A 23,144-nucleotide genomic window follows, 5' to 3' on the forward strand; every position below is an offset into this window, starting at 1 on the left:
GCAGTGCTGGAGGAGAGTAATAGCCAAGAAAGTAAGCTGTGAAAATACTGGGCTTCAGGAAAGTGCAAGCTTTTTTTGTGGAATTGGCTTAAAATCCTCTCATGCCAAACACTCCCACTGAGATTTCCAGCAGTAAATTTGTAGCTATATGTGTGCAAATTCCTGCCCGTGCTCAGCTCTCCTGCCTCTGTCATGTGGCGTGTTACAAAGGGGAATTGACTTTGCTCATAGATGTACATTTGGTCACATAAAAAAAATCTGAATTGTCAGATTGAACGTGTGCTTTCTGTAAGGGGAAGAAATACTGGAAGTGGTTATTTGGGTACATAATTTTTTTTATATTCTTCTTGTGGATTTGCTTACTGAAGGATGTTGCAAGAGGGAATCCCTGTAGGAATGCCATGATAGTGTACATGGGTATACATTTGGGAGGGGAGCAGACTTTGGATTCCATAAGTAAAGATGGAAGATGGAGTTAGTTCCAGAGTGATGAGGTTGGAAAAAAATAAACCAAAAGAAACTACTACAGAGAAGTTCATTTATAGCATGAATTACTGGTGGAATGCCAGACAAAGATAAGAAAGCTACTACAAAATGGGTTATGCTTTTAATCAGCTGACTCATTATATAGAAATTTGCTTCCTAGTAGTGTGAGCAGCATATCAGCCCAAAAGAAGAAATTATCAAGAAATAAGAGACTCTTGGCCATTAACTCTTTTTTTCTTTTCTTCCTAACATGCATTAACAGACACAGATATTTTTTGCATATTTTCTGCTCCATCTTCTGTTATTTTTACAACTAAAACTTCAACCTCACTCATTGCCACCATCAGCAGCAGCTGAAAATGAACATCTGGTAACTCAGACCTGAGTGCCTCAAGTGCAATTTCTAAACCTGTGTCTGCAAGTGGTGCCCTTTGCTGTTCTGCTCTCATCTGCTGGCAGGGCAAAGATGTGAGCAAGAGCTGTGGGGGAGAGGTGGTGCTCTCTGCTTTTTTTTTAAATTTTTTTTTTTTTACTTTTTCATGGGCAGGCTAAAGGTTATCCAGAGAGTGAGGTATGTGAAGCCATAGCTGCTAACCAAAATACTGACATAAACCTGTGCCCAGCATTGCTATTCAAGAGTTAGACTGGCATGGTGGAGTATGGGGAGTTCTGGGTCATATTTTGTGGTTTCTCTCAGCAATTCTCTGTCTTTTAAGTCCAGTGTTTGCTGGTAATTTTTGAAGTAACTCTCATGCCTGGTATAATACCCAAGTATTTACAGAACTCCCTTGATTTAATGCTGGTTGAAATTTACCCAAGTAAAATCAGTTGCAGGCAACTTGATGAATATAACATAAATATATTATTGATGGAATTACCAATTTTTAGGGGTTTTTTTCTATACTTGTGAGCTAGAATTTGATTTTGCTACAGTTAATGTAAAATTTGTGTTCTCCTACAAGTATTTAGGCAGATAAACTGTGGGGACAATTTTCAGCTGACTTATGTTGTTCATCCACAGCTGGGACTACATTTTCCTGAAGCAAATTAGTGAGACATGAAATATTTGTAGGAGATGGCTGGAAAGGGACTGTAATTATTTTTTTTCTTTAGAGAAACAGTTACTGGAAAAGTAACACAGGGATTTTTAATTTTTTTTTTCTTCCAACTGTGGATGTAGAACTTGAAACAAGGCTGATTTTCTTTGATTTTTCTCAGCATTTCAAATGGAACTGCACTGCCACCGTTTTTCCGAGCAGACATACTCTTTGTCTGGAGGCTCAATCTTCCTATGCCTCACTTTCTTCTAGTCTAGTTTTTTAATAGCTTGCCAAGAGTGCAATGTTTGCATATTTTGCCATTTGAAATGAGTGCATGCACATGAATTATCCAGTTTTTCTTTGGCCAGTGGCTGCTCTCCTCAGGGTGAGATGTAAAGGTTGAAAAATTCCACTGTTTTCTGTGTTTATGATGTTTGGCTTGTGAATATTTTGAGAGGAAAAGTCTTTTTAGGTTAAGTACTTCTCCCAAGTATTCACTTTAAGTACTCAGAGCTAAGCTTCCTAATTAACCTACAGGGTACCTATTGCAGCTGAAGGATTTGTTACCTCAGTGCAACTTGGTAAATGGTCAGTAACTTCTGTAATGTGTTGCTGTTAATCAGTCTGTAATTGACTTAGAGACTTAAAGTGAGTGTCTTGCTGACATTGTGTTGATTGTTTGGAGTGCCAGATTAATTACAGCACATATTGTAGTTGCTGTATTATGACCACCATCTGCTTTTTATTAACTTTCTCTGTAAATGAGAAACTGTCAGTGCAGACTGTTTCTTACATTCTGAAGAAAAAATCCCCCAAACCCCACAACTGTGTACTTTAAAAATTAAAGAACCGTTGTGTTTAGATCACAAGTTTATTTCTTTTGTCTCTGGAGCAGCTGACTCAAGCACAGATGACTCCTCCCTGTTTTGCAATAAATAAATGGACAGAAAGACCATCCCAGGCCATTTGAAAGTCAGCCACAGGAGTTGGTGTTGGTTCTCTCTGATCCGAGCAGTTGGACACGCACAAACCCTCAGCATCCCTTGTGCCAGCAGCTGGCAGCAAATCCCTCATTTGCTGGAGTCACTTATCCCAGACTGCTGCCACTTCAGAAAGCAGCCCCAGCCATTAATTCTGCAGGGTAGGTGACAGGCAAGGAGGCTTTTAAAGAAATTCACATTTGCTTGAGCCTTTTATCTCATTTCTGTGTGCCTGCAGCCACCAGAGCTTAAAGTCACGGATTTGTACTGGCTCCGAGGAAGATGAAATAAATGTATTTATGGTCACATTGGTGAATGTTTCACATTGGTCAATGTTTTAAGGAAACTCTAGGTAGCAAAGGAGCCAGCAGGTGGGCATTGTACTGTAACTACACTAACATGAGTGATTTGAACTTTGGCCATTCCTGTAAGAGCAGGAAGATTTTGGGCTTTTCTGGTTTTGATCAGGGCTTGCTGTGTTTTTGTGAAGAGCAGTGATTTGCCTACATTTGGCCAGACAAGGGAGGAGTAGAATACAAACACAGTTGTAATATGAAGGGAATTATCAAGGGACTTAACATCCAGTGAGTGTGCTTGGCAGTAACTATAGTAAAACTGAAATTTCAAGCCCTGGAATGTAGTTATATAAACTTATTGCTGTAATTAAATTACTTGAGAGTACAAATTTGTCACGATCTTTCAGTAAAAATTGGAATTAGTTGGTTTTGGATTTTTAGGAGCTTCTAGCAAGAAGATACCTTGCAATGTACTCTGCATTGGATTTGCAGGTAAACTGGAGCCTGAGAGTGTTCCACTCTGATGCCCATCTTTCTATTTAAACTCAATTTTTGGGACACCAAATGCAATTTATCAGAGTGACTGCTGAAATTCACATTTCAGAGATGCTCAATAGGTGATTAATTTCCCAGAGGTGAGTTTTGCTATTAATGGAATACTGGGAGAGACAGATGGACAGAAGTGATGCAGAGAAAACTCATCTGAGAACAGCTCAGGAATGACTTCTTGATTTGAAAGGCAACACTGGGCATCTTTCAGGTGTTTGGTGTTCTTATTTCTCAGTATATCACAAAGAAATTACCATTGCAGAGGAGCAGTGTGGGCAATGTTTGCTTGCTCTGAACACCTCCACGAAAAGAAGTTTTTAAGTCACTGTTCTTCAGGAGATGAAGGTTCTTTTCCCAGATCAGCTGCAAACTGCCTGTTCCACCAGTAGGTGGTCCAGCCCCAGAATTCCTCCTTGCAGGGGCTGTGTCCAGACCGGCTCACACAGTGGGTGCAGTCTGTCAGAGCAGCCATTCAAAGGTGCAGCAGTAGCCAGGACTGGATGGGGGAGCACTGCAAGGAAGGCTGACCCTCAGGCGTGAACTTCAGCTCACGAGTCAGATGATGTTTTTTATTTAGAAAAACACAGTCACAAGGACTTGTTTGAGAATGTGTGTGTGAGAAACTAAAATTATCTCATGGTTTATGCATCAGAATTGCAACCCTGAGTATGAGTCCATGTGCAGTGAAGATACAGTGGTGTTATTTCTGATAGGAATGTCGTGGCTGTTTTCTAAGTCCTCTATTAAGCTGATCTTGCAGTACTATAGCTTTTTGCTTCTCTGTATTTCTTATTTTCTTTCCCAGGCGTTGTGGTTCTGTGTTTGTGCTTTGAGATGCAATGGCAACAGACATTTAAGTCATGAACTGTGAATTTGTTGTGTCCGTGCTGAAAAAAAATAAGCCATGACAGGCTTTGTGTCCTGCTGAGGAATTGCCTTGCTTTGGGTGGCTGCTTGGCCTAAAGGCTGAAGAGCAGCAGCAGAAGGGCTTCATGATATGTGCCTTTTTGTAGCTGACTCTATTTGCAAAATGTCCCTGAAGGCTCTTTTTGGAAGTAAAAGAAGGAATTTAAGCAGATCATGGTGGTAACTAAAGTTGTGTAACTGAAATGGAGTGTCTTGGTGATTACAATTAATTCATTCTCATTTCTTCTTTTCAGGTTTTCTTCTCCACCTTGGCCTTCCCCTTCTCCCTTGAAATCTGGTCACTTTTCTGTTTAAATTGCCATATGATCTGTTACCTCTTCCTTGTCTTCCCTCTTTGCTTATGCTTTAAGAGAAGTCTTTTCAACTTCATTTCCTCTGTCAGTGGTCCGAAATCCAGTCATCAATAGTTTATTTCTCCAAACGTAATGTTGTACAGGTAATCTATTTTTTAAAGCTTATCTGATGTTTCTGGCTAATTTTCATTTAATTCTGGGCATTCTGAACATGATTTTTCAGTGTTCTGCTGGGATGTTTCAAAGCTGCTAGGAGATCCAAATGTGGGATTCAGCTATGATTCATGTACGAGTGCATCTCATTTCTTTCAATTTGTGAGGCTTACCTCAAACAGATACTTCACTCTAAGAGCCATTTTAAGTAGCCTGTTGCAGATATGGATGTTTTCTTTTGAGCCACACTGAAATCTTTGAGAAACAAGGTTCTTTTCTTCTGCTCTACTAGATGCTGTGCTGCATTTCTTCAGGTTTCTGTGTGTGTAAGGTCGGTGTGTTACTCAGTCTCTGCTTTGTGAATATCTGTGTATGTCTGCCTGTGTGTGTGTGTAAGTGTGTCACTATAAATGGTGGACAGAAGTGAGCAGGGGATTGCCAGCTGCACATCACATACTTGTTACAGAGCAGGGGGGAAAAGCAGTGCTCTGGTGGTTAATGCTCCTCAGGTGAGAGCATGGCAGCAGCCAAACTGTGACAAGAGTGAAGGGCTGAGTGTAAACTGCCTTCCCTGGAGGCAACAGTGTGCAGAACAGTGCAACAAGTGTTTGCTCTTTCTCAGCTTCCTTCTCATGTCCTGAGTTGAACAGAAATTCTTCTAAAGATGGTTTGGAGGTAGGTGCCAGTAATGGGGAAAGTTAAGAGTGAAAAAATGCTGAGAAAACAGTCTTTCAAATGTGTGCTCACATATAGGCAGTGGCTCTAGCTCCTTCCAGGGACATTTCATAATCAGTTGTTTGTCCACAACAAACAGATCCCCCAGAATGCCCAGAGCCTCAGGATATGTCTCCTCTGAAGACACTATTAATTGCTTGCAGCCCTTGTTGAGTCTGAGTAGGCTTTTAATCATGCCCAAGTTAGCTGGGTGAAATCTCCTTCAGACAAAATGATGCTGCAGTCTAACTTCAGCTAAAAAGCAAGAAAAAAGACAAGCCCCCAACAAAAAAAGCTACATGTTGTTGTTGAGTGATACCTCTGAGAATACTCAGGAGTCTGCAGTAGGAAATGGCTCATTGCTTTCTGCCTTAGTACACAAGCAGATTTTTCCTTCTGTGGTTTAGGCACTGGGAGGAGAAGTGAGTGCTCTGAGTTGTATTGCAGAGAGGATTAGAATTCTTTTCAACTGGTAAGCCAACAGCACCAAGTGCTGAATTTACTTTATTATTCAGTCAAGATCCTTTGCCTGTGCCCTTACTCCTGAGCATTTGCTCCATGCTTTTAGCCTTCATGTTGCTTTTCCATGACAATAGTTTGAGCCTATTTCAAGTCTCTCTTGGCTATTACCAATCACCTACTTTGGTGAGGGAATGTCCACTCCTAAAACTGTACACACAGTATTTCCTAATTTATGGGCGTTAAGTAAATTGTTTCAATTTAATTATCCTTTGTTCCATATTAATAGGAAGCCTTATTTGACCTTTTTGCTTAATTCACTTGTTTTATAGGTCTGTTTTTTCATCTTATTGTAGGGTGATCAGTGTATTTGCCCTTTCAGATGAGAACATACTAACTTCTATGTGTTAATTTGTTGTTTGGGTTTTTTTTTTTTCTTTTTAACTTCTCACATTGCTTAGTGTGTTTTTGTTGGTGCTTTTGGGACAGACACTTTCATAACTTGTCCCTTAAAAATGCTGGGTCTCTTTTGTCTTTTTGTTTGAATGGCTCAAGTTCTGTAATACTCTTGGGCTATTCAGATCTTAATCAGCCCCTCGTTAAGAATGACTGTCATCTGCCCTGGTGTTGCCCAGTTGTCTGGCTATTTTTAGAGTAGTGGTATTTTGGTATTTGTGTTACTTAACTTAAGGCTGTTCATCCTGTAAACATGCTGGATGCATAGCTCTAGTCTGAAGAGCTGCCCCAGACATGAAATGTAACACTTGAATTTCAGGAGAGGCTTACACAGTTAAATGGCTTCATTATTAGAAATATTTCTTGCCTGGGAGAAGTTGGTGTAGATGCATTTGCACTGGCACAAATATACTTTTGCTTGGAGGAATTTTGTTTTGTTTGCTGAAGTGTCACACACAATAGTAGCAATAAAGCTGGAGGCTTGCTGGTGTAGCTGTGGACAAAGACTGGGGAGAGAAAACTCTGCCAAAGTGTGGAGTGAGGAATTTGAGGATAGGAGCAATAAAAGACCGCTTGAAGGCAGGAGTCTGGCAAAATGAAGACTGTTGAGAAAAATTTCCAGCAGTGTCTGTTGTGTAACTTCAGCTTTCTATTCTATGTAAATATTCCTCCATTCTTAGTGAGGGGGGAAGGCCTGTTAAATGAATTTTATCTTTTCCATTCCTAAAGAAAAATATACTGCCCTTCAAAATTGACGGAAAAGATGGATTACTATAGAATGACATTTTTAATAGTTTGCATGACACTAATCATGTTGTTTCTTATGACTTAAAACCTTTTCCAGGGTCTGATACTACACTTTAAATGAAGTATTAAAGCCTTATATGCTTCTAGTGCACAGACCTTTGTTCTGTGTTTGCAAATAGCTTGCAAAGCTTTGGTGTCTCATGTCTTTATTTGTGGTAGGCACCTGCTCTTTGCTCTCTCTAGTTTTATATGGAGCATACTCCCAGTTATATTGAGGAGCTTAAAGAACAAGGTGATTTTTTTTTCCCCCAGTAAAAACAGGCATCAAGCCCTGTGCTCCTTAGGGATGAGGGATGACCTGGACAGAGGTTGATGGTTGTGGCCCCAGCCAGGGCAGTTGTTTGCCTGGTTCAGTGGGTACTTTCCCTCCAGCCAGGCTGGGTGCTCTGGCCGCATGGATCAGTGGCGGTAATGACTGCAGGGGCTGCTCTGTGCTGATCTGCACTGTCAGTACCAGACATCATCACACTTGGCACAGTTTTGTGCCTGACAATCCTCTCCACACTTCTGAGAGTGCCATGGACGTTTTTGGGGGTTTTGACAATGCATTGCTGCCATCACACCTGTAGGTAACTCAAATATTAAATACAGAGTTTTATGCAACCAAGATTTTTGTCTTAGTGCCTAAGACATGGTAGGATTTTTTCCCTAAATTAAATGTAACTGTTAATCCATGGAATCAGCTGCAAAGCAAACAATCTGATTCCATAGCTATATTAAGAAATTTTGTTTCTGTAATACACAGAAAATCAGGTTATTATGATGTAATTTTCTCTCTAAATTCTTAATTGTTTGCTGAGATGATCTGTTTGTTGATTGCTATTTGGATACCTGTGAGTTTTCCTGCAGATCATACATAGTTTCAATGTGCTTTCAACTCATACAAGGCCAATTCAAACACTTTAAAATCTTTTAGTTACAAGTAACTCTTTTCAGGCAAAATTTGATGAGAATGTTGTATTTAAATAGTGTTTCACTGAAGGAAAGAGTGAACAACTCTCAAAGAAAGAATTTCTTTGACTTAAACTGACCTGCTTCATATCCATTTCCAACCACTGTGTCCTTGAGAAGAAGGAGGAGGGGGTACTTAAGACAAATTTTGAAAGATTTGGTAGCACATTTTAGAATTGTCACTGGCAGCACTGGATTCTTTTTTGCCTTGTGGGCTCTTCTATGGTTTTGTTTTTAAACTGAGCAATTGAGCTTTTTTTCATCTTAAAAGAACAAACAAGTGTAGAAATACAGGATGTTTGGCTGAAGCTGTCAGTATCAACAGAAAAGAGGTGTCCAACTGAGATGAGAAATGGAAAAAATAGGTATTCTAAACTGTATTTTCACTCATGAGTGAGCAAATAATATTATGAAATGATAGCAATCTCCTTTGGTACTAATAGGATGCCAGGCTTGATTTCAGGTAATTTTCCTACATATAATCAAATGTGTATTTAAATACAATGTTTACCAATATGTGAAAATCAGCTCCACAGTGGTGGTGATGGTCTGGGCTTGTGTTTTTCCTGATTGCATTTGAAGAGCACTTGGAGCACACACAGTGTGCTAGAATCTGCTTCTGGGGTTTTCTGACTGCAACATCCACTTCAAATATCATTCACAGCTTAAATGCATTACAACCACATGGCTTCCTGACAACTTTAAAAAGAAAAGAAAATTTGCCCTTAAGACTATTTAGTTGGGGTTTTGTTTGACTTTGCTCCATTGTGAAAGGCTGAAGCAGCAGATTTTTGAAGCCTGTGTAGGTTCTGTGTGAGTACCATGTTTTTGTGACTATGGTTTTTCCATTTTAAAAAATAAAATATATCTGTTTCTCAGAACTCAAAATGCTGCATTTTTCTTGACTTTCATGAAACTTGGCAGTGAATCCTGTGTTACTTCAGTGTTTTTGTTTCCCCAGCTTAATGTGCTCAGAACTTCTCAGTGGTAAAGACTAGAGGCTTATTTTTACTGTTGGAATGAAAAGAGTATCCAGGCATGACTTAAAGGGTTTCAATTTTCAATTGAATAGAACAGGTTTACAGCCTAAAGTTGTATTATTTCACATTTCTTTAGCAGGGAAATGATCATTCAGGTCACACAAAAGGCAGATCTGTTGTGTTACAACTGTTTTCTCCTGCCATTGAGAATATATTTATTTTTATATTCCCTAAAGTGTATGTATTTGCCTAGCATAATGAATTACATTAATTCAAGAGTCAGAAGAGGGTGGAGAATTTTTGTTTTAAGAGCAGTTCATTGTATTATAGGGGAAAAAGGCACTGCAGAAGGGCAGGGGACTCAAGAACAGGGGCAAGAGGCATCACCTGCAATGCCATACCCTTGTTTCTAGCACACAGAAATGTGGCTGGGAGTTGGGCATTTCTTTCTTTGCTGTAACTGAACTTACATTTCATGTTCTGGTGGTGATTTTGCACTGTGGCACTTGGTGCTCCTGGACGCCAGATGGTGCTGCTAAACTGGCTGATGTGTCATTTTCACACTTGCAGTAATTGGTACTTGATTTAGCTCCAAAGTTGGATCTGTACTCTCTGACCAGGTGTATATTATGGGATACAGAGCTGCACCTGGTGGCTCAGCCCAACACCTTGTGTTGTTTAAGGACAGTGGTCTGATAATTATCATGTAAATCAAGTGGGCTGTAGAATTAATATTTTAGATCTCACTGGGCAAAACCCACCATCAGCTGGTGTTCCTGCTAATTTATGTATTTGAATTTCAGCAATTTGCTTTAATAAAGTGTCATTTAAATTTCATTTGATAACTGCAATCAGAAAACTTTGGGTGGAGACACCTTTAGTGCCAGGTTAAAACTGCAAAGAATATTTGTAGAGACTAATTCAATATCTCAAAGTGATGATGAGGGACGGTTTGAGTTTGGTGGGCTACCAAAAGCTTAGAGTTGTCTGTTGTTACTTTTGGTTTGAGGAGATAGGATGGCTTAGCTATGTAATTGCATTGCAGACAATGTTTATGATACTGTGATATACATTTGGAATTTGATTTCTATTTATTTTAAGTTGGTTCTTATGTTTAATAAATTCATCTGGTGATCCTAATTGTGGGGCAGAAGGGATGGAGTAAGACATTTTGGCCTTCAGCTGAATCCCAAAGGCTGCTGGTATCGTTTATCAGTGGATTATAAATAATGGGCTCAAATTTATTTGAGCAGTGAGGAAATTATTTTATAGATATTGTACTGTATTTTTCTTACAAGCTTATTTCTTTTATAGATCCCCATATTAAAGTTTCTGGAAAAAAAGAAAACGTTAAGGAAGCAAAAGAGAAAATCATGTCTGTCTTGGACACAAAAGTAAGAAAACTTTCTTAGAATGACACCTTAGCCCCTAATTTTGTGGTGACATTGATCTCTTTAATAGGCACATTTCAAGAGAAGGTATTTATGGAAGCTCTGAAGCAGAGTCTCCAATAAATGCCTTGCAGATGTTGATATTGGTGTATTCCCACATATTTAAACATTTTGAGAGAAAAATACTTGCTTGAAGCAGCTTTTCCAGATCTGAATTATATAGAAATAATATTTCCTGCCATATGGCTAAAAGCATAAGTGATTTGTTCATTGAATTGGCGTTTCACTTCAAAATCTGAAATACAGCTTCACTGTAAGCAATAGATTATTCAACCACTTCAGAGAACCTAAAATTTTGTTTCTGTTTGAAATTTGATTTTAGGAGCGTTTATACTGTTTTATGTTTAACAGTTACTCTATTCTTACACTCTGAAACATCAGGACCAGAATTTCTAAAACATCTAGATTTTGGCTGGGGTCTCTTCTGTTCATCGGAAATTATTTTCATTCAGCAGCAGCTCTTTTGGGGCAGTGTGTATGGCTCCTGTGTACTTGTATGGCACCTCCCTGGCTCTCTGAGCAGATTGCCAAGAGGAGAATTCGAGTGATAAGCACCACTTTTTGAACAACTATTAACAACATTATTGTGAGCTGTTAACAATAGAGATTTTAAGAATAGCTGTAGGCAGTGTTTGTGTGTTTTAAAAATTCATGTACCAAAAAAAAAAACGTGTTTAAGGAAGAAAAAACAGTTACTTGGTTCAATGGCTTTGATTTGCAAAGTCTTCATAATGTATCACTTTCAGATCAAATAGGCGTGCATGACTTCAATTTGAAAGAACGTGGAATTAAAAGAAATCAGAATAAATTGCAGAAGGACACTTAAGTCACAGTTGATGAAAGTTCAAGGGTGTTTTAAAAGCATTAGTTGTTTTTGAAGATGCATCTTTGGGGTATTTATCTCCACTATTTATTTCCTCACTAGAAAGAAAACAAGACCAAATTAACATCCAACTGATTCCTATTAAAAACATCATCCTTGAGTAGGAGTTAAGTAATAGCAAAAATACTTTGGAAATACAATTTTGATGTCATTCTTGAAGTTATATACTCTTAAAAACTCAAATACTGGGGTTCTGCTATGACCAAGTCAAACTGTGGCTGCTTGATTTCCAGAGCAATCGGGTAACCTTGAAGATGGATGTTTCACATACAGAACATTCTCATGTGATAGGTAAAGGTGGCAATAATATTAAAAAAGTGATGGAGGAAACGGGATGCCATATCCATTTTCCAGACTCAAATAGGAACAATCAAGCAGAGAAAAGCAACCAAGTAAGTGTTGTTTAATACTGAGCTCGTTTGTGTTGTAATTCCTGAGAGTATAAAATATTTCTAAACTTCTCTCATCAATATGGGTTTTTTGGGGATGGTGTGTTTGTATTCAGGGAAAAAGATTTTTGGTTTTTACACTGTGTGGAAAGTACAGAGCTTCCTAAGTGAACAAATCTTTAAAAACAGATGGAAACAATTTGTGATGGCTCATGAATCATTTTAATTTTTTTAAGCTAAAATTACTTTGCACATATAGAAGTCAGCAACTTAGTGTGAATGGTGGAGAAATGGTATGAAAAAATCTGCTTTTGTAATTTTTTTTTTCCTGTTCAACACAATGACTTATTCAGCATATTGATTGATTTTTTTGGTGCTTTTTGCTTATGGTGTAACTTTGTTGAATACTAAACTTAGCAAATAGCCAGCAGAAATGAATGTCCTATTGTAAGAGTTCAAATTCATTAGAATAAATCATTGAGCCTAAGTTGTTCATCTTTTCTAGTGCTAATATTGGTGGAATGTTTACTTTCAAGTCTCTCATCCTTGTACTTAGAATTTCCACTTGTGCGTCCTAATGGCTGCTGAGCAAGATGCAGTAATTTCGAAACATTCAAAAAAATCTACTGTTGTCTGACTATTAGCATTGAGCACATCTATACAGTAGTAATGCCATTATTTAACCTAAACCACTATATTTTTTGATGTATCCTTTTTTTTCTAGTTGCTTAAATATATATAACGTAAGATGCTGAAACATTTTTTTAATATTGGCTACAGTTCTCAGCTAGTGTTTGGAGAACAATTAGGATGTCAGCGAGTGTGAAATGGGTTGATTTTTTTCTTAGATTTGTTTTGTTTTGTTTTGTTTTAAGGAAACCCCAGCTATCTGAATAACTTCTCCATGCCTCACTTGAAAATATGATCCAATGTTTTTCACATTCTTGCTCTTTCAGGTGTCTATTGCAGGACAGCCAGCTGGAGTGGAGTCTGCAAGAGTCAGAATTCGGGTAATGCTCTAGCTCAGTATAGTGTACCCCTAAAAACACCTGCCAGGGGAAAAATGTATAGTTTTGACAACTCTAGTTTTGAGAACCCCTGTCTGCCTCTGTCTGGTGACAGCAGAAGTGTAAAAACAAATGTGAGAATCCATATGAGAAATATGCCAAGGATATTATAACAGTGATTCACATTCTGGCTGAATTTTTAATTGGCCCAAAGTGGGTCTTGAACACGAAGTCTACACTCTAAGCAAGATGTAAATTAATTCCATACTGTGTAGAAAATTATGTCTTAACTTACCTACCACAGATGGCCTGTGGAAGCTCAGGCATCCTGTGTGAATCTAAAACTTGGGAAAGGCAGTTTCTCCTTCTCACATTTTAACCATTTTCATGTATAATTTGTGTAAATAATTCAGTGTCATTCTCCACTTGTAGCTATTTTCTATCTTTTCCTTATAGCTTCAAGTCTTATGTGTATTTTGGCATGGGTAATGAAAAATCAAATAAATTACCAGAAGCTTACAGCAATCTTTGAGCCAGATGTGTCACACAACCTTTTTCCACATGCTCCCGCTATTTTGGAGAGAAAAAAAAAAATCAACCAAACAAAATTCAAAAAAGCCTCTGCATAAAAAAGAAAACTGTTCTAGTATTCCTGGAAAAAAGAGGTGTCTTTTTCCAAGTGACAGTATATTTTTATCCATGAACTCTGGACAGAGGATGTGTTTTATCACTTAAATCATCACTGACCAGTGCATCATGACTGAGGAATAAAATTGTTGTAGTTTGAGTATGGATCTGGTTTTCAATATCTGTTCTTCATCACTGTTGTAGGAGCTGCTTCCATTGGTACTCATGTTTGAATTGCCTATTGCTGGAATTCTCCAACCCATCCCAGATCCTAATTCTCCAACCATTCAGCACGTGTGCCAGACGTACAACATTGCAGTTTCCTTCAAGCAACGCTCTCGAATGTATGGTGCTACAGTCATTGTCAGAGGGTCACAAAACAACACTAGTGCTGTGAAGGTAATCTCTGCTCCTAAGAAGGTTTCTGAATGTCACATATTTATAATTTATATGTCGAAGATGCTATATCTTGCATCATGAGCACATGCTATGGTACAATTACTGCAAACCCTAAGGGTCTGAATTTTTTCCTGTACTTAACTTATACAGGTGAAGTGTAAAAATGCATAGAAAATAGTTTTAAGTTCAGGATTTAGCATCGTTGGTGGTAAGGTTTTCATCCAGTGTTCACCTCCTGCACACTTGCTCAGGTTTTCAGCAATTCTGGTATTACTTGCAGGTCTTACCCATCTTTTCATTGAAAAACAATGCAAACAAAAACCACAAAATACACCTCCCATCTCAAATTGTTCATGCTGAGCTCTTCTCAACACGCACACAAATATATAATGTTGAAAGCTGCCCTGTCAGTCAATAAAACTGAATCCAGTGCCTGGGGGTGTGAATTTGACAGCCAAGGCAAGGAGCTGCCAGGAGCCTGTTGATCTTAATAAAGTAAAAAAGTGTTCTTGGTAGGAACTGGCAGTAGGAGAGATTGATACAGTCCCAGATGGGTGGATCTCAAGCCAGTAAGAACATCTGAGCCCAACATCAAGAGGAAAGTTTTGCAAGTGTACCTATCCAGATAAATCTCTGTTGACTTTCTGACTGCCTTTGTGGCCACAAAAAGTCTGTTGGGACCAATCCATGTGGCATTGTCTTACTGCCTGTTACAGAGTGGCAATTAAATGCTGCATTTGGCCATAAAATGGGAGTAGTGGGCAGAATTTCGTTACCTTTAACAAATCAATCATGGTTTCAAACCCAACAGCGTTTTCTTATCTTGCCCGTGGAATGCACCACAAGAAAGAAAGCAGTCTGAGTTGTCCTTTTGTGTGCCTGTGAGCCCTGTTCCACTGGTTTCTCCCATTTCCCCCCAGGAAGGAACAGCCATGCTCTTGGAACACCTGGCTGGGAGCCTGGCCTCTGCAATCCCTGTGAGCACGCAGCTGGACATCGCAGCGCAGCATCATCTCTTTATGATGGGCCGCAACGGCAGCAACATCAAACATATCATGCAGAGGACTGGTGCTCAGATCCACTTCCCTGACCCCAGTAACCCACAGAAGAAATCCACTGTCTACCTCCAGGGCACAATTGAGTCTGTCTGTCTTGCCAGGCAATATCTCATGGTAAATACTTTTAGTGAAGCTTGTGTGAAAAAATTGCCAGGTCATAGAAAATATGCTTGCTCTGCATATGTTTACAGGTCACATGCAAATTAGCCTTAGAGAGGAATGAATGCTATTACACTGCAAACAGCTGACTCATGTTTTGTCAGGGTTTTGTCAGTGTTTGTAGTTATTGAAAATATTTGTAATCTCTGGTAACATGACTTGAAAAATAACCTTTTTAATATAAATCCGACATAAGTAATTTAAATTTACAACAATATGCCTCTGAGTAGAGGCAGTTTTCTGAAATATTCTGTGGGTGTTGGGTGATGGGTTGTATTTTATTTTGCCAACCTGTCTTTTCTATGTTTGTCAGGTAATTAGGTTTCTTTTGAGGGAAATGTCAGAAATTTCTTAGTTTCCATGTTGGCAAGTGTTCAATGAAATTGGGAAACCATAGGAAATAATTACTTGTTTTGATATCTTACATTCTTTATAGTGCCACAGTTACAATTCTATAAGGCCTTTTATAAACATAGCTCTGGTGATGTGTATCATTATTTGTGGCGATTTTTGTTATATTGGTCTTTAAACTTCACAACAGCCTTTAGCCATATGTACACATTTTTCATATATGTGAATATTGAGGGACAAAATTTGTGAGGACTGGACCATTCAGTTTTTGGGGGTTTTACTCTAAAGCTTTAGTATTTCAAGTGTGTTACAGATGTTATTCATATCAGTAGGAAATATCTACATAGCTGATCTAGAATGGGGAAGAGAAAGGTACAAGTTAAGACTTAGGCAATGGTGAATTAGAGATTTTTTTACAAGTATTTTTCCTTATTTCAAACAGTTTAATGGGAGACTTTTAGTATGGGCATCCTGCCATCCTTTCCTGACAAGACTGTACTGATTGGAATGTCAAATATTCAGTGAATCATTTCACCCTTGTGCTACCAAACTCTGTTCAGAGTCCTGGGACAGGAAGATACTCCTGTATTCTTGCATACAAGGAAATGGCTTTCCCTAAAATGTCATCCTTGCTATTTTTTCTGAACTTACAGAAATTTCCTTACATCATGGTGTATAAACATTACAATATTTGTAGTTCAGTTTATTGCTACCATTTTTATGGGAAAATGTCCAGTTACAAGTGCTAGGAATTTTTTGTGCCTTCCTTTTCAGGGTTGCCTTCCCCTTGTGCTCATGTTTGATATGAAGGAAGAAATTGAAGTAGAACCACAGTTTATAACACAGCTAATGGAGCAGTTAGATGTCTTCATAAGCATTAAGCCTAAGCCAAAACAACCAAGCAAGGTTTGTGCAAAGCTAATATTTTCCTTTTAGACTTTCATGACAAAGTTTTTGTTTGGTTTTTTTTTTTTTTATGATGAGTTGATGTGTGCTCTTTCCCCCCAGTTTAACAGATCATAAACTTTTGAAAGCCATATGTATTTTCTACTTGAAATACCAATTTAAACAATCCAGCAGTTCTGCTTTAGGGTGATTTGACTTTCATTAAATGCTTAATAATAAAGAAATTAGCTTCTGTATAGAATACATTGATAAAGTAGGAGGGATTTATTGTAAAATATTAGGCCAGTGTAAATAGGGGACTCTGTGTTGTGTAAAATGCCAAAGCAGGCCAAAGTTTTAAAATTTTAAATGATTATTCCATTGTGTCAAAATTTTAAATGATCATTCCATTCTGTGAGCTTCCGTGTGTAGGGATATATTTAATCAATACAAAGAAACATCCTGTAGAAAATGTACAAGAAGCAATTGGGTTTTGTAATTGAATTTTCCAGAAACTTATTACCTTATTCTCAGACAGCTATGAATTTAATGGGTAAATTTAAATGAACAATTGGGGTTTTGTCCACTTCAAGATGGACAAAAAGTAAAAGGTAAAAGAGAAGATATTAATTATTGATTCAGTTATCTAGCTCTTGAGGTGCTTAACATTTGGTCTATCAAGTAGCACCAAGGTACTATAGTAATTAATTTTCTTAGAGAGGTGTTCCATCATTCTCATTGCAAATCCTTATGAAATCCCTAGTCTTGCTTTCCTGAACTTCACACCCCTGAATTTAAATAGTTGCTAATGGATGTTAGCTCCTGCTGTGTCACACTGCTGTGGTTGTGGTAACCTTGCAATGGTATGAGGAAGAATTATCTGTGTTGCAGATCTGTGTTATGGAGCAGTGTTACTCACTGGTTTTCCATTTTTTGTTGTTGTTTTCTTTCCCTGCAGTCTGTGATTGTAAAAAGTGTTGAACGAAATGCCTTAAATATGTACGAGGCACGGAAATGTCTCTTGGGACTTGAAAGTAGCGGAGTCACCGTAGTATCAAATCCCTCTACCGTCTCCTGCCCTGTTGGTCTGTCTTGTCCTGGTTTGGATATTTTGTCCTCAGCAGGACTAGGACTCACTGGGCTTGGTATGCATTCATTATATTTATATTTTCTTTAATATAGTTTTGTTTTAAACTTAATTCAATTGTACTAGAAAAAATTATCAGAGGTGTGTTTTGTGTAAGAATTGTGTTAAAGCATCGGAGAATTAAAGCAGCCTCTAGCCTCTCAAGGGCTTGTTGTAAATTTTCTCCAAGGCTTTTGTAATCAGGTGTAGAAAAAATCTCTGGAAGTGTGCAAACCACTCAGCTGAAAGGGAGGGAAATACAGGTGAGGCGGGGCGTGGCTTTTACAGCTGCTTTGGCCGTGTGATGTCCCACGCTGTCCTGGTAACATAGCAAACACCATGTTTCAGGTCAGTATCTCACTGTAATTGAGGGGTCCACATGCTTCTAGTTTAGACCTTACCAATAGGAAATATAGGACAAAAATTAGTAAACATCTTAATTTTATAGCTCATATTTCAGACTGAAATTAGGGTTTTTATTTTGACACTGCCAATACCTTTGTATCAGAAATGTATGGATAGAAAAACCAAGTAGTCCCAGAAGAATCGAGTGACAAATCTTGACACAGGTCCTAGAAACGGAGTTCTCATATAGCCAGCACTGTCCCTTGTGACCTGCCATGCAGGAGTGCTGTGTAGTTCCATCCTACATGCTTCCCTCTGGTCACACAGGAGAAAGTGTTTCTGCCATTTGACTGTGATTTTTAATGCTGCTTCTGTGACTATTCTTGTCATGCTGCACTTTGCAGGTTTGGGGCTTTACCTTTACAATGTGTAATGCTGAACTGCTTTGTGAATGCTTTTGCACGAAGAGCTGGTTTGGGGGAAGGTTTTGGAAGTAATCAATGGATTTGGGGGATTATTTGCAGCCTGTATTGAAGGTACAAAAAGAAATTGGATAGTTGTTAGTGTCCAAGTAGTGGTTGATTCACACAGGAGTTTCTGAGCAGAAGGTCATTGTGTGAAATGAAAGTGAGGTGGTGCAGTACAGTTGCTTTATTTTCTGTGATGCTGCTTTGAAACAAACTATCAGAAGCAGCAGAGGGGATACAGAGGGATGCTGGGGCTGGGAAGCAGCCAGTTCAGACTCTGTTATGACAGGAGTTAGGGTCCAGTAGAAGGACATAAAAGATGTTCCAATTCTTCTTGGATATATGATGCCCAGTTTAAGAACAAGAATTCTTAACGTGCTCTTAATGTGCACCAAATGAGCAGCAGGTTTAATGTTAAAATTGGTTTGTGAAATACAGGCTGGTGCAAATTACTGGGGGGTTGTTTGTTTCTCTTCAATTGGTACTTGTGTGAAAAATGCTTTCCTGTACATCTAAACTAAATATTCATCTTGCATAATTTTTTGCAGGCCTTTTAGGTCCAACAGCCCTGTCAGTCAACACCTCAACTACTCCAAACTCTCTGTTGAATGCCCTTAATAGCTCTGTGAGCCCTCTGCAGAGTCCAAGTTCAGGCACGCCCAGTCCCACACTGTGGGCAACATCTCTCACTAACACAAACACCACAGGTCAGTGGAAGTTTAATGGGAATTAAATGAACTGTGCAACACCAAGTCATTAGAATTGCAGCTGACAAGTCAAGATTAATTAATTATTTGGAACCTTAATTCCAACACTTACCTTAACATGGATGAATAAATATGCAAATTTAAGGTTATAACCTAATATGCTGTCACAGCCAGTGTTTTCATCTGTTTTATGTAGAAAGCAAAGTTAACCTACCCAAATAAAGCATTATGGTTTTGGCATGCAATTCTAATGGAAACTTTTTAGTAAAGTATCATAGCTACATAAAAATTGAGGTAAAACAGTGTAATGCCTGAAGAAGTTAAATGAGACACTTAATCAGAACATAACCAAACTTTATTACAGGTTTTTCTGCTATTCCACACCTAATGATACCATCTACTGCCCAAGCAACCTTAACTAGTATTCTGCTGTCTGGAGTGCCTAATTATGGTCAAAACACTCCATCTCCACCACCAGGCTTGACTCCTGTTGAAGTCCACGTTAATGGCATGCAATCAGAAAGTAAAAAAGGTTCACCTTCTTTAAATGGTCACGTGAAGGTAAGTGATACTACACTGGAGAATATGATTTCTTTGTCCTAGACCTCTACTAAGAAAAGCTGAAAGAGAAAACTAGCTGTATTAGTAGATTTATAAAACTAAGTTTAAAAATGCACAACAGTGTTTTGAATATGACTTAAAGATTGAGAAATAGAACATTCAAGCATACTGTTCTGCTGTACCAGGAATGAATTTCTCATTCTCCTGCACATATAGAAAGGGGAAATTGTTTCAATATTTCCTTAAACATAAAAATCACTTCAGTGATTTGTGACAATCTTTTCAGGCCTCAAATATTAAGTATGCTGCACTGTCTGCCACATCGCTGGGAGAAAACGTGTTGAGCACAAACCACAGTGATGGGGTAAGGCAAACAAGTGCTCACGGTGCCTCAGAACAAGTGGCTGCCAAGGCAAATAGTGAAGAAGGTGAGTTTTTGACACTGCATTCCTTTGTCTGGTAGTGTTTGTACAGTCTGTGTACAGTTCATGATACAAAAATGTAACAATATTCTCTCTGAATTTGTTTTGCAACCATGTTTAAGGAAAATATTGCTGGATGTCCCAGAGTCATTGTCAAGGAAAGTAAATAGAGCCTGTAGTAACTGAGCTGTTGATAGAAACACCTTAAATCAACATAAATGTACTTGCAACATTTTACTACTTCTCTTCCCTAGGAGTAGAGGGAGATAACCTATGAGGATTTTAGTATTTTTTACAGCACCTCAACTAAACTCTGCTGGTTTAAATTATGTCTTAATTTTTGCTTTTTAACAAAAGGACATAATGTTACTGAGAATGTTTTTTGCAGAAAATTGTGTAGCTCTAACCTAGATGACACTGGGAAACAATTTTGTGTGTTTTGCAGCAGCATTTCAGTTATGCTGCCCTTTAGAAGCTAAGGTACTTAACTGTCCCCATCATTCTTGGAGGGGGGAAAGCCAGCTCCGCTTCAACTTGAGCAAATATCTGTAAAGGCCTTGTTTCCCTTGTCAATACTGATCAAGGAGATCATCTCTTAGTTGGGGTTGTGGTCATTTGAAATGCTGATTTGAATAAAATGTACATTGTCAATTTAGGGTGATAAATATTTCTAAAAACATGTTCTGAAGATATTTGAACATGAAGTGGAGGGAGCTCTTATTCCAGCAGAAGTTACCTGAGCTCCTGGCAAAGTCTATTAAAACTGGGTATAAAATCAAATTTCTTCAGAATGCTTAGTCACTTTGAATTGTCAGCCTTCACATTTGTTATTAATGAATATTACTTAAAATAAATATTTTAAGAAAGAAAATACTTAGTGTGACTACTGTCTATGTGAATACTGACAACTTTTTTGGGCATTTGAACTTGCGAATCTTGACTGCTTAACCTTGACCTGAATACAGTCCTGTAAGGAGGAAGAGGAGGTTTTCCCCCATAGTTCATTCCCCCAGAGAGCTCCCTGGAACACAGCAGGGTGGTTGTTGAAGTCTCCTTTCTTGGCCTGGTAGGTTGCAATGATGCTTTTGTGGAGGTGGGCATGCCTCGGAGTCCGTCGCACTCAGCCAACACCAGTGACCTGAAGCAGATGATGAGCTCTGCCAAGCAGGCCTGTGCCAAGAGACAAACAGTGGAATTACTGCAAGGCACCAAAAACTCCCACTTACAGTAAGCTGAGTTTATAAACACAGATTGGGGGAACTTCCACAACATTAAATAATTTCACACGTTTTTGTACACAGAAGAGGTGATTCAGTCATAAGATACTCAAAGAACTGATTTAATTTGGCCTTGATTTTCCATCACTTTAGGGGTTTGTATAGCTTCCTGTTTATCTGGTAACTGCAGACTTTGAATGCTTTTTGTTATCCTGTTTGACTTGGGGTTCAAAAATGTCTTTCCTCTTCCACTAAAGAATGGAGGATCCTCGTCAGAGCAACTTTCATTACCTGTTTCTAAAGTATGGGCTTTTGCTTCTTTATTGATTGCTTAGAGAATTATTTCTGACAGCTTTTTCCTTTTGTACCTGAGGCTGTTTTCTTCTTAGGAAAGCTGTGTTCAGGGCATAGCAGCATGTTCTCAGACACTTGTCTCAGTGCTGATTTTGGTTGGGTTGGCTCTTTAATGACCCAGCAGTGGGAAAGGCTTGTTTGAGTCATAATACATCTTGGCAACACAGGTTTTTTTTCCTTAATGCAGTGTTTTTGTCCAGTGTACTCATGTTCTCACTGTTTGTTTGGGAACTGTTTATTACCACTCTTTTGAGACACATATTTTCTTTTGCTTCATTTATTTACACTGTCAAGGCTATGATATGTATTTAATTCTTCTTTCACAGTTTAAAAATCCAAGGAATCCTGCTAACCAGATTTGGTTGTTTGTGTGTCTTGTTCTTTTTGTTGAGGACATAGTGCTCACAGTTTCCTTGGGGATAGTAGTTTACAGCTTCTAAAACATGATCACTTTTTTATTGTATTTGTGGGGTGCCCCCGTGGCAGGGAGGAATGATGAATTTGACTCCATGTTCTCAGAAGGTAAATTTATTATTTTAAGATACTATATTATATTAAAGAATGCTATACTAAACTATACTAAAGAATACAAAAAGGATATTTACAGAAAGCTAAAAAGATAATAATGAAAACTCGTGACTCTATCCAGAGTCCTGACACAGCTTGGCCCCAGTTGGCCAATGAGTGAAAACAACTCACAGCAGAAACCAATGAAACAATCACCTGTTGGTAAACAATCTCCAAACACATTGCAAAGAAGCAAAATACAGGAGAGGCAAATCAGATAATTATTGTTTTCCTTTTTCTCTGACGGTTCTCAGGTTCCCAGGAGAAAAAATCCTGGGCAAAGGGATTTTTCCAGAAAATGTCAATGCCACACTTTTAAAATAAGAGTTTATACTGTTCTAGAGTAGCCCTTAAATGTGGCAGAGTTTAGGAAAAAGAAAAAATTGCACCAAGAGGTAATGTAGGCATGAAGGACTGCAGTTCTTGAAGCTGTGAAAGCAAGCAGAGCCTATGTCAGCTTTCTTAGTTCCTATTATGCAATCTCTTTTTATCTTACAACAATGAACCTGTTAGAACTGCTGGCCTGAGCAAGGCTAAACAGGAAATCACACTGAGTAGGATTGCATGCAATAATCCCAGATACCAGACAGCTCAAAACTGAATTTATAAGCTATACCTTGTATTTGGTAATACAGGAAGGAGAAACACTTGTTTTCCTTCACTGACAGAAAAAGACACAGGAGATCTGACACGTTTGGAAATATTGCTAAAAATGCTGAGATCTCTGTGAACAGACACATCTCAAACGTGGCTGGCAGGCTTCTCAGGGTGAGCTGAGTGAGCAGGGCTGCACTGAGGTGGCCCCAGCCCGAGGTGAGCCGAGCTAACAGCGTGTTTGCCCCGCAGCACCACGGACAGGCTGCTGGCCGAGGCCGAGCTGGGCGCCCCCGAGGGCCCCGTGGCTGACAAGAAGGCCCCGGGCAGCGAGCGGGCGGCCGAGCGGGCGGCGGCGGCCCAGCAGAACTCCGAGAGAGCGCGCCTGGCCCCGCAGCCCTCCTTTGTCAACATGCAGGTACGTCCCCTGGCTGAAGCCAAGGAGGTGCAAATCCTGATAATTGCAGAGTGAAATTGCCATAGA

The 23,144-nt window shown here is 38.8% G+C and overlaps 1 protein-coding gene across 1 annotated transcript in view; it reads left to right on the forward strand.

The window, feature by feature from the left end:
- The window catches only part of BICC1 (BicC family RNA binding protein 1), an 89,697-nt gene that overhangs the window by 56,166 nt on the left and 10,387 nt on the right, over positions 1-23,144 (forward strand). The window contains exons 4-15 of the mRNA XM_066555033.1: positions 10,406-10,485; positions 11,659-11,817; positions 12,771-12,824; positions 13,653-13,847; positions 14,768-15,019; positions 16,190-16,321; positions 17,259-17,445; positions 18,787-18,945; positions 19,310-19,506; positions 19,793-19,934; positions 20,999-21,155; positions 22,913-23,078. Of these exons, the coding sequence (XP_066411130.1) occupies positions 10,406-10,485; positions 11,659-11,817; positions 12,771-12,824; positions 13,653-13,847; positions 14,768-15,019; positions 16,190-16,321; positions 17,259-17,445; positions 18,787-18,945; positions 19,310-19,506; positions 19,793-19,934; positions 20,999-21,155; positions 22,913-23,078 (1,880 nt within the window). The remainder of the gene's footprint in view (positions 1-10,405; positions 10,486-11,658; positions 11,818-12,770; positions 12,825-13,652; positions 13,848-14,767; positions 15,020-16,189; positions 16,322-17,258; positions 17,446-18,786; positions 18,946-19,309; positions 19,507-19,792; positions 19,935-20,998; positions 21,156-22,912; positions 23,079-23,144) is intronic.

Source organism: Molothrus aeneus, chromosome 8, assembly GCF_037042795.1.
Source record: "Molothrus aeneus isolate 106 chromosome 8, BPBGC_Maene_1.0, whole genome shotgun sequence".
Lineage (NCBI taxonomy): Eukaryota > Metazoa > Chordata > Aves > Passeriformes > Icteridae > Molothrus > Molothrus aeneus.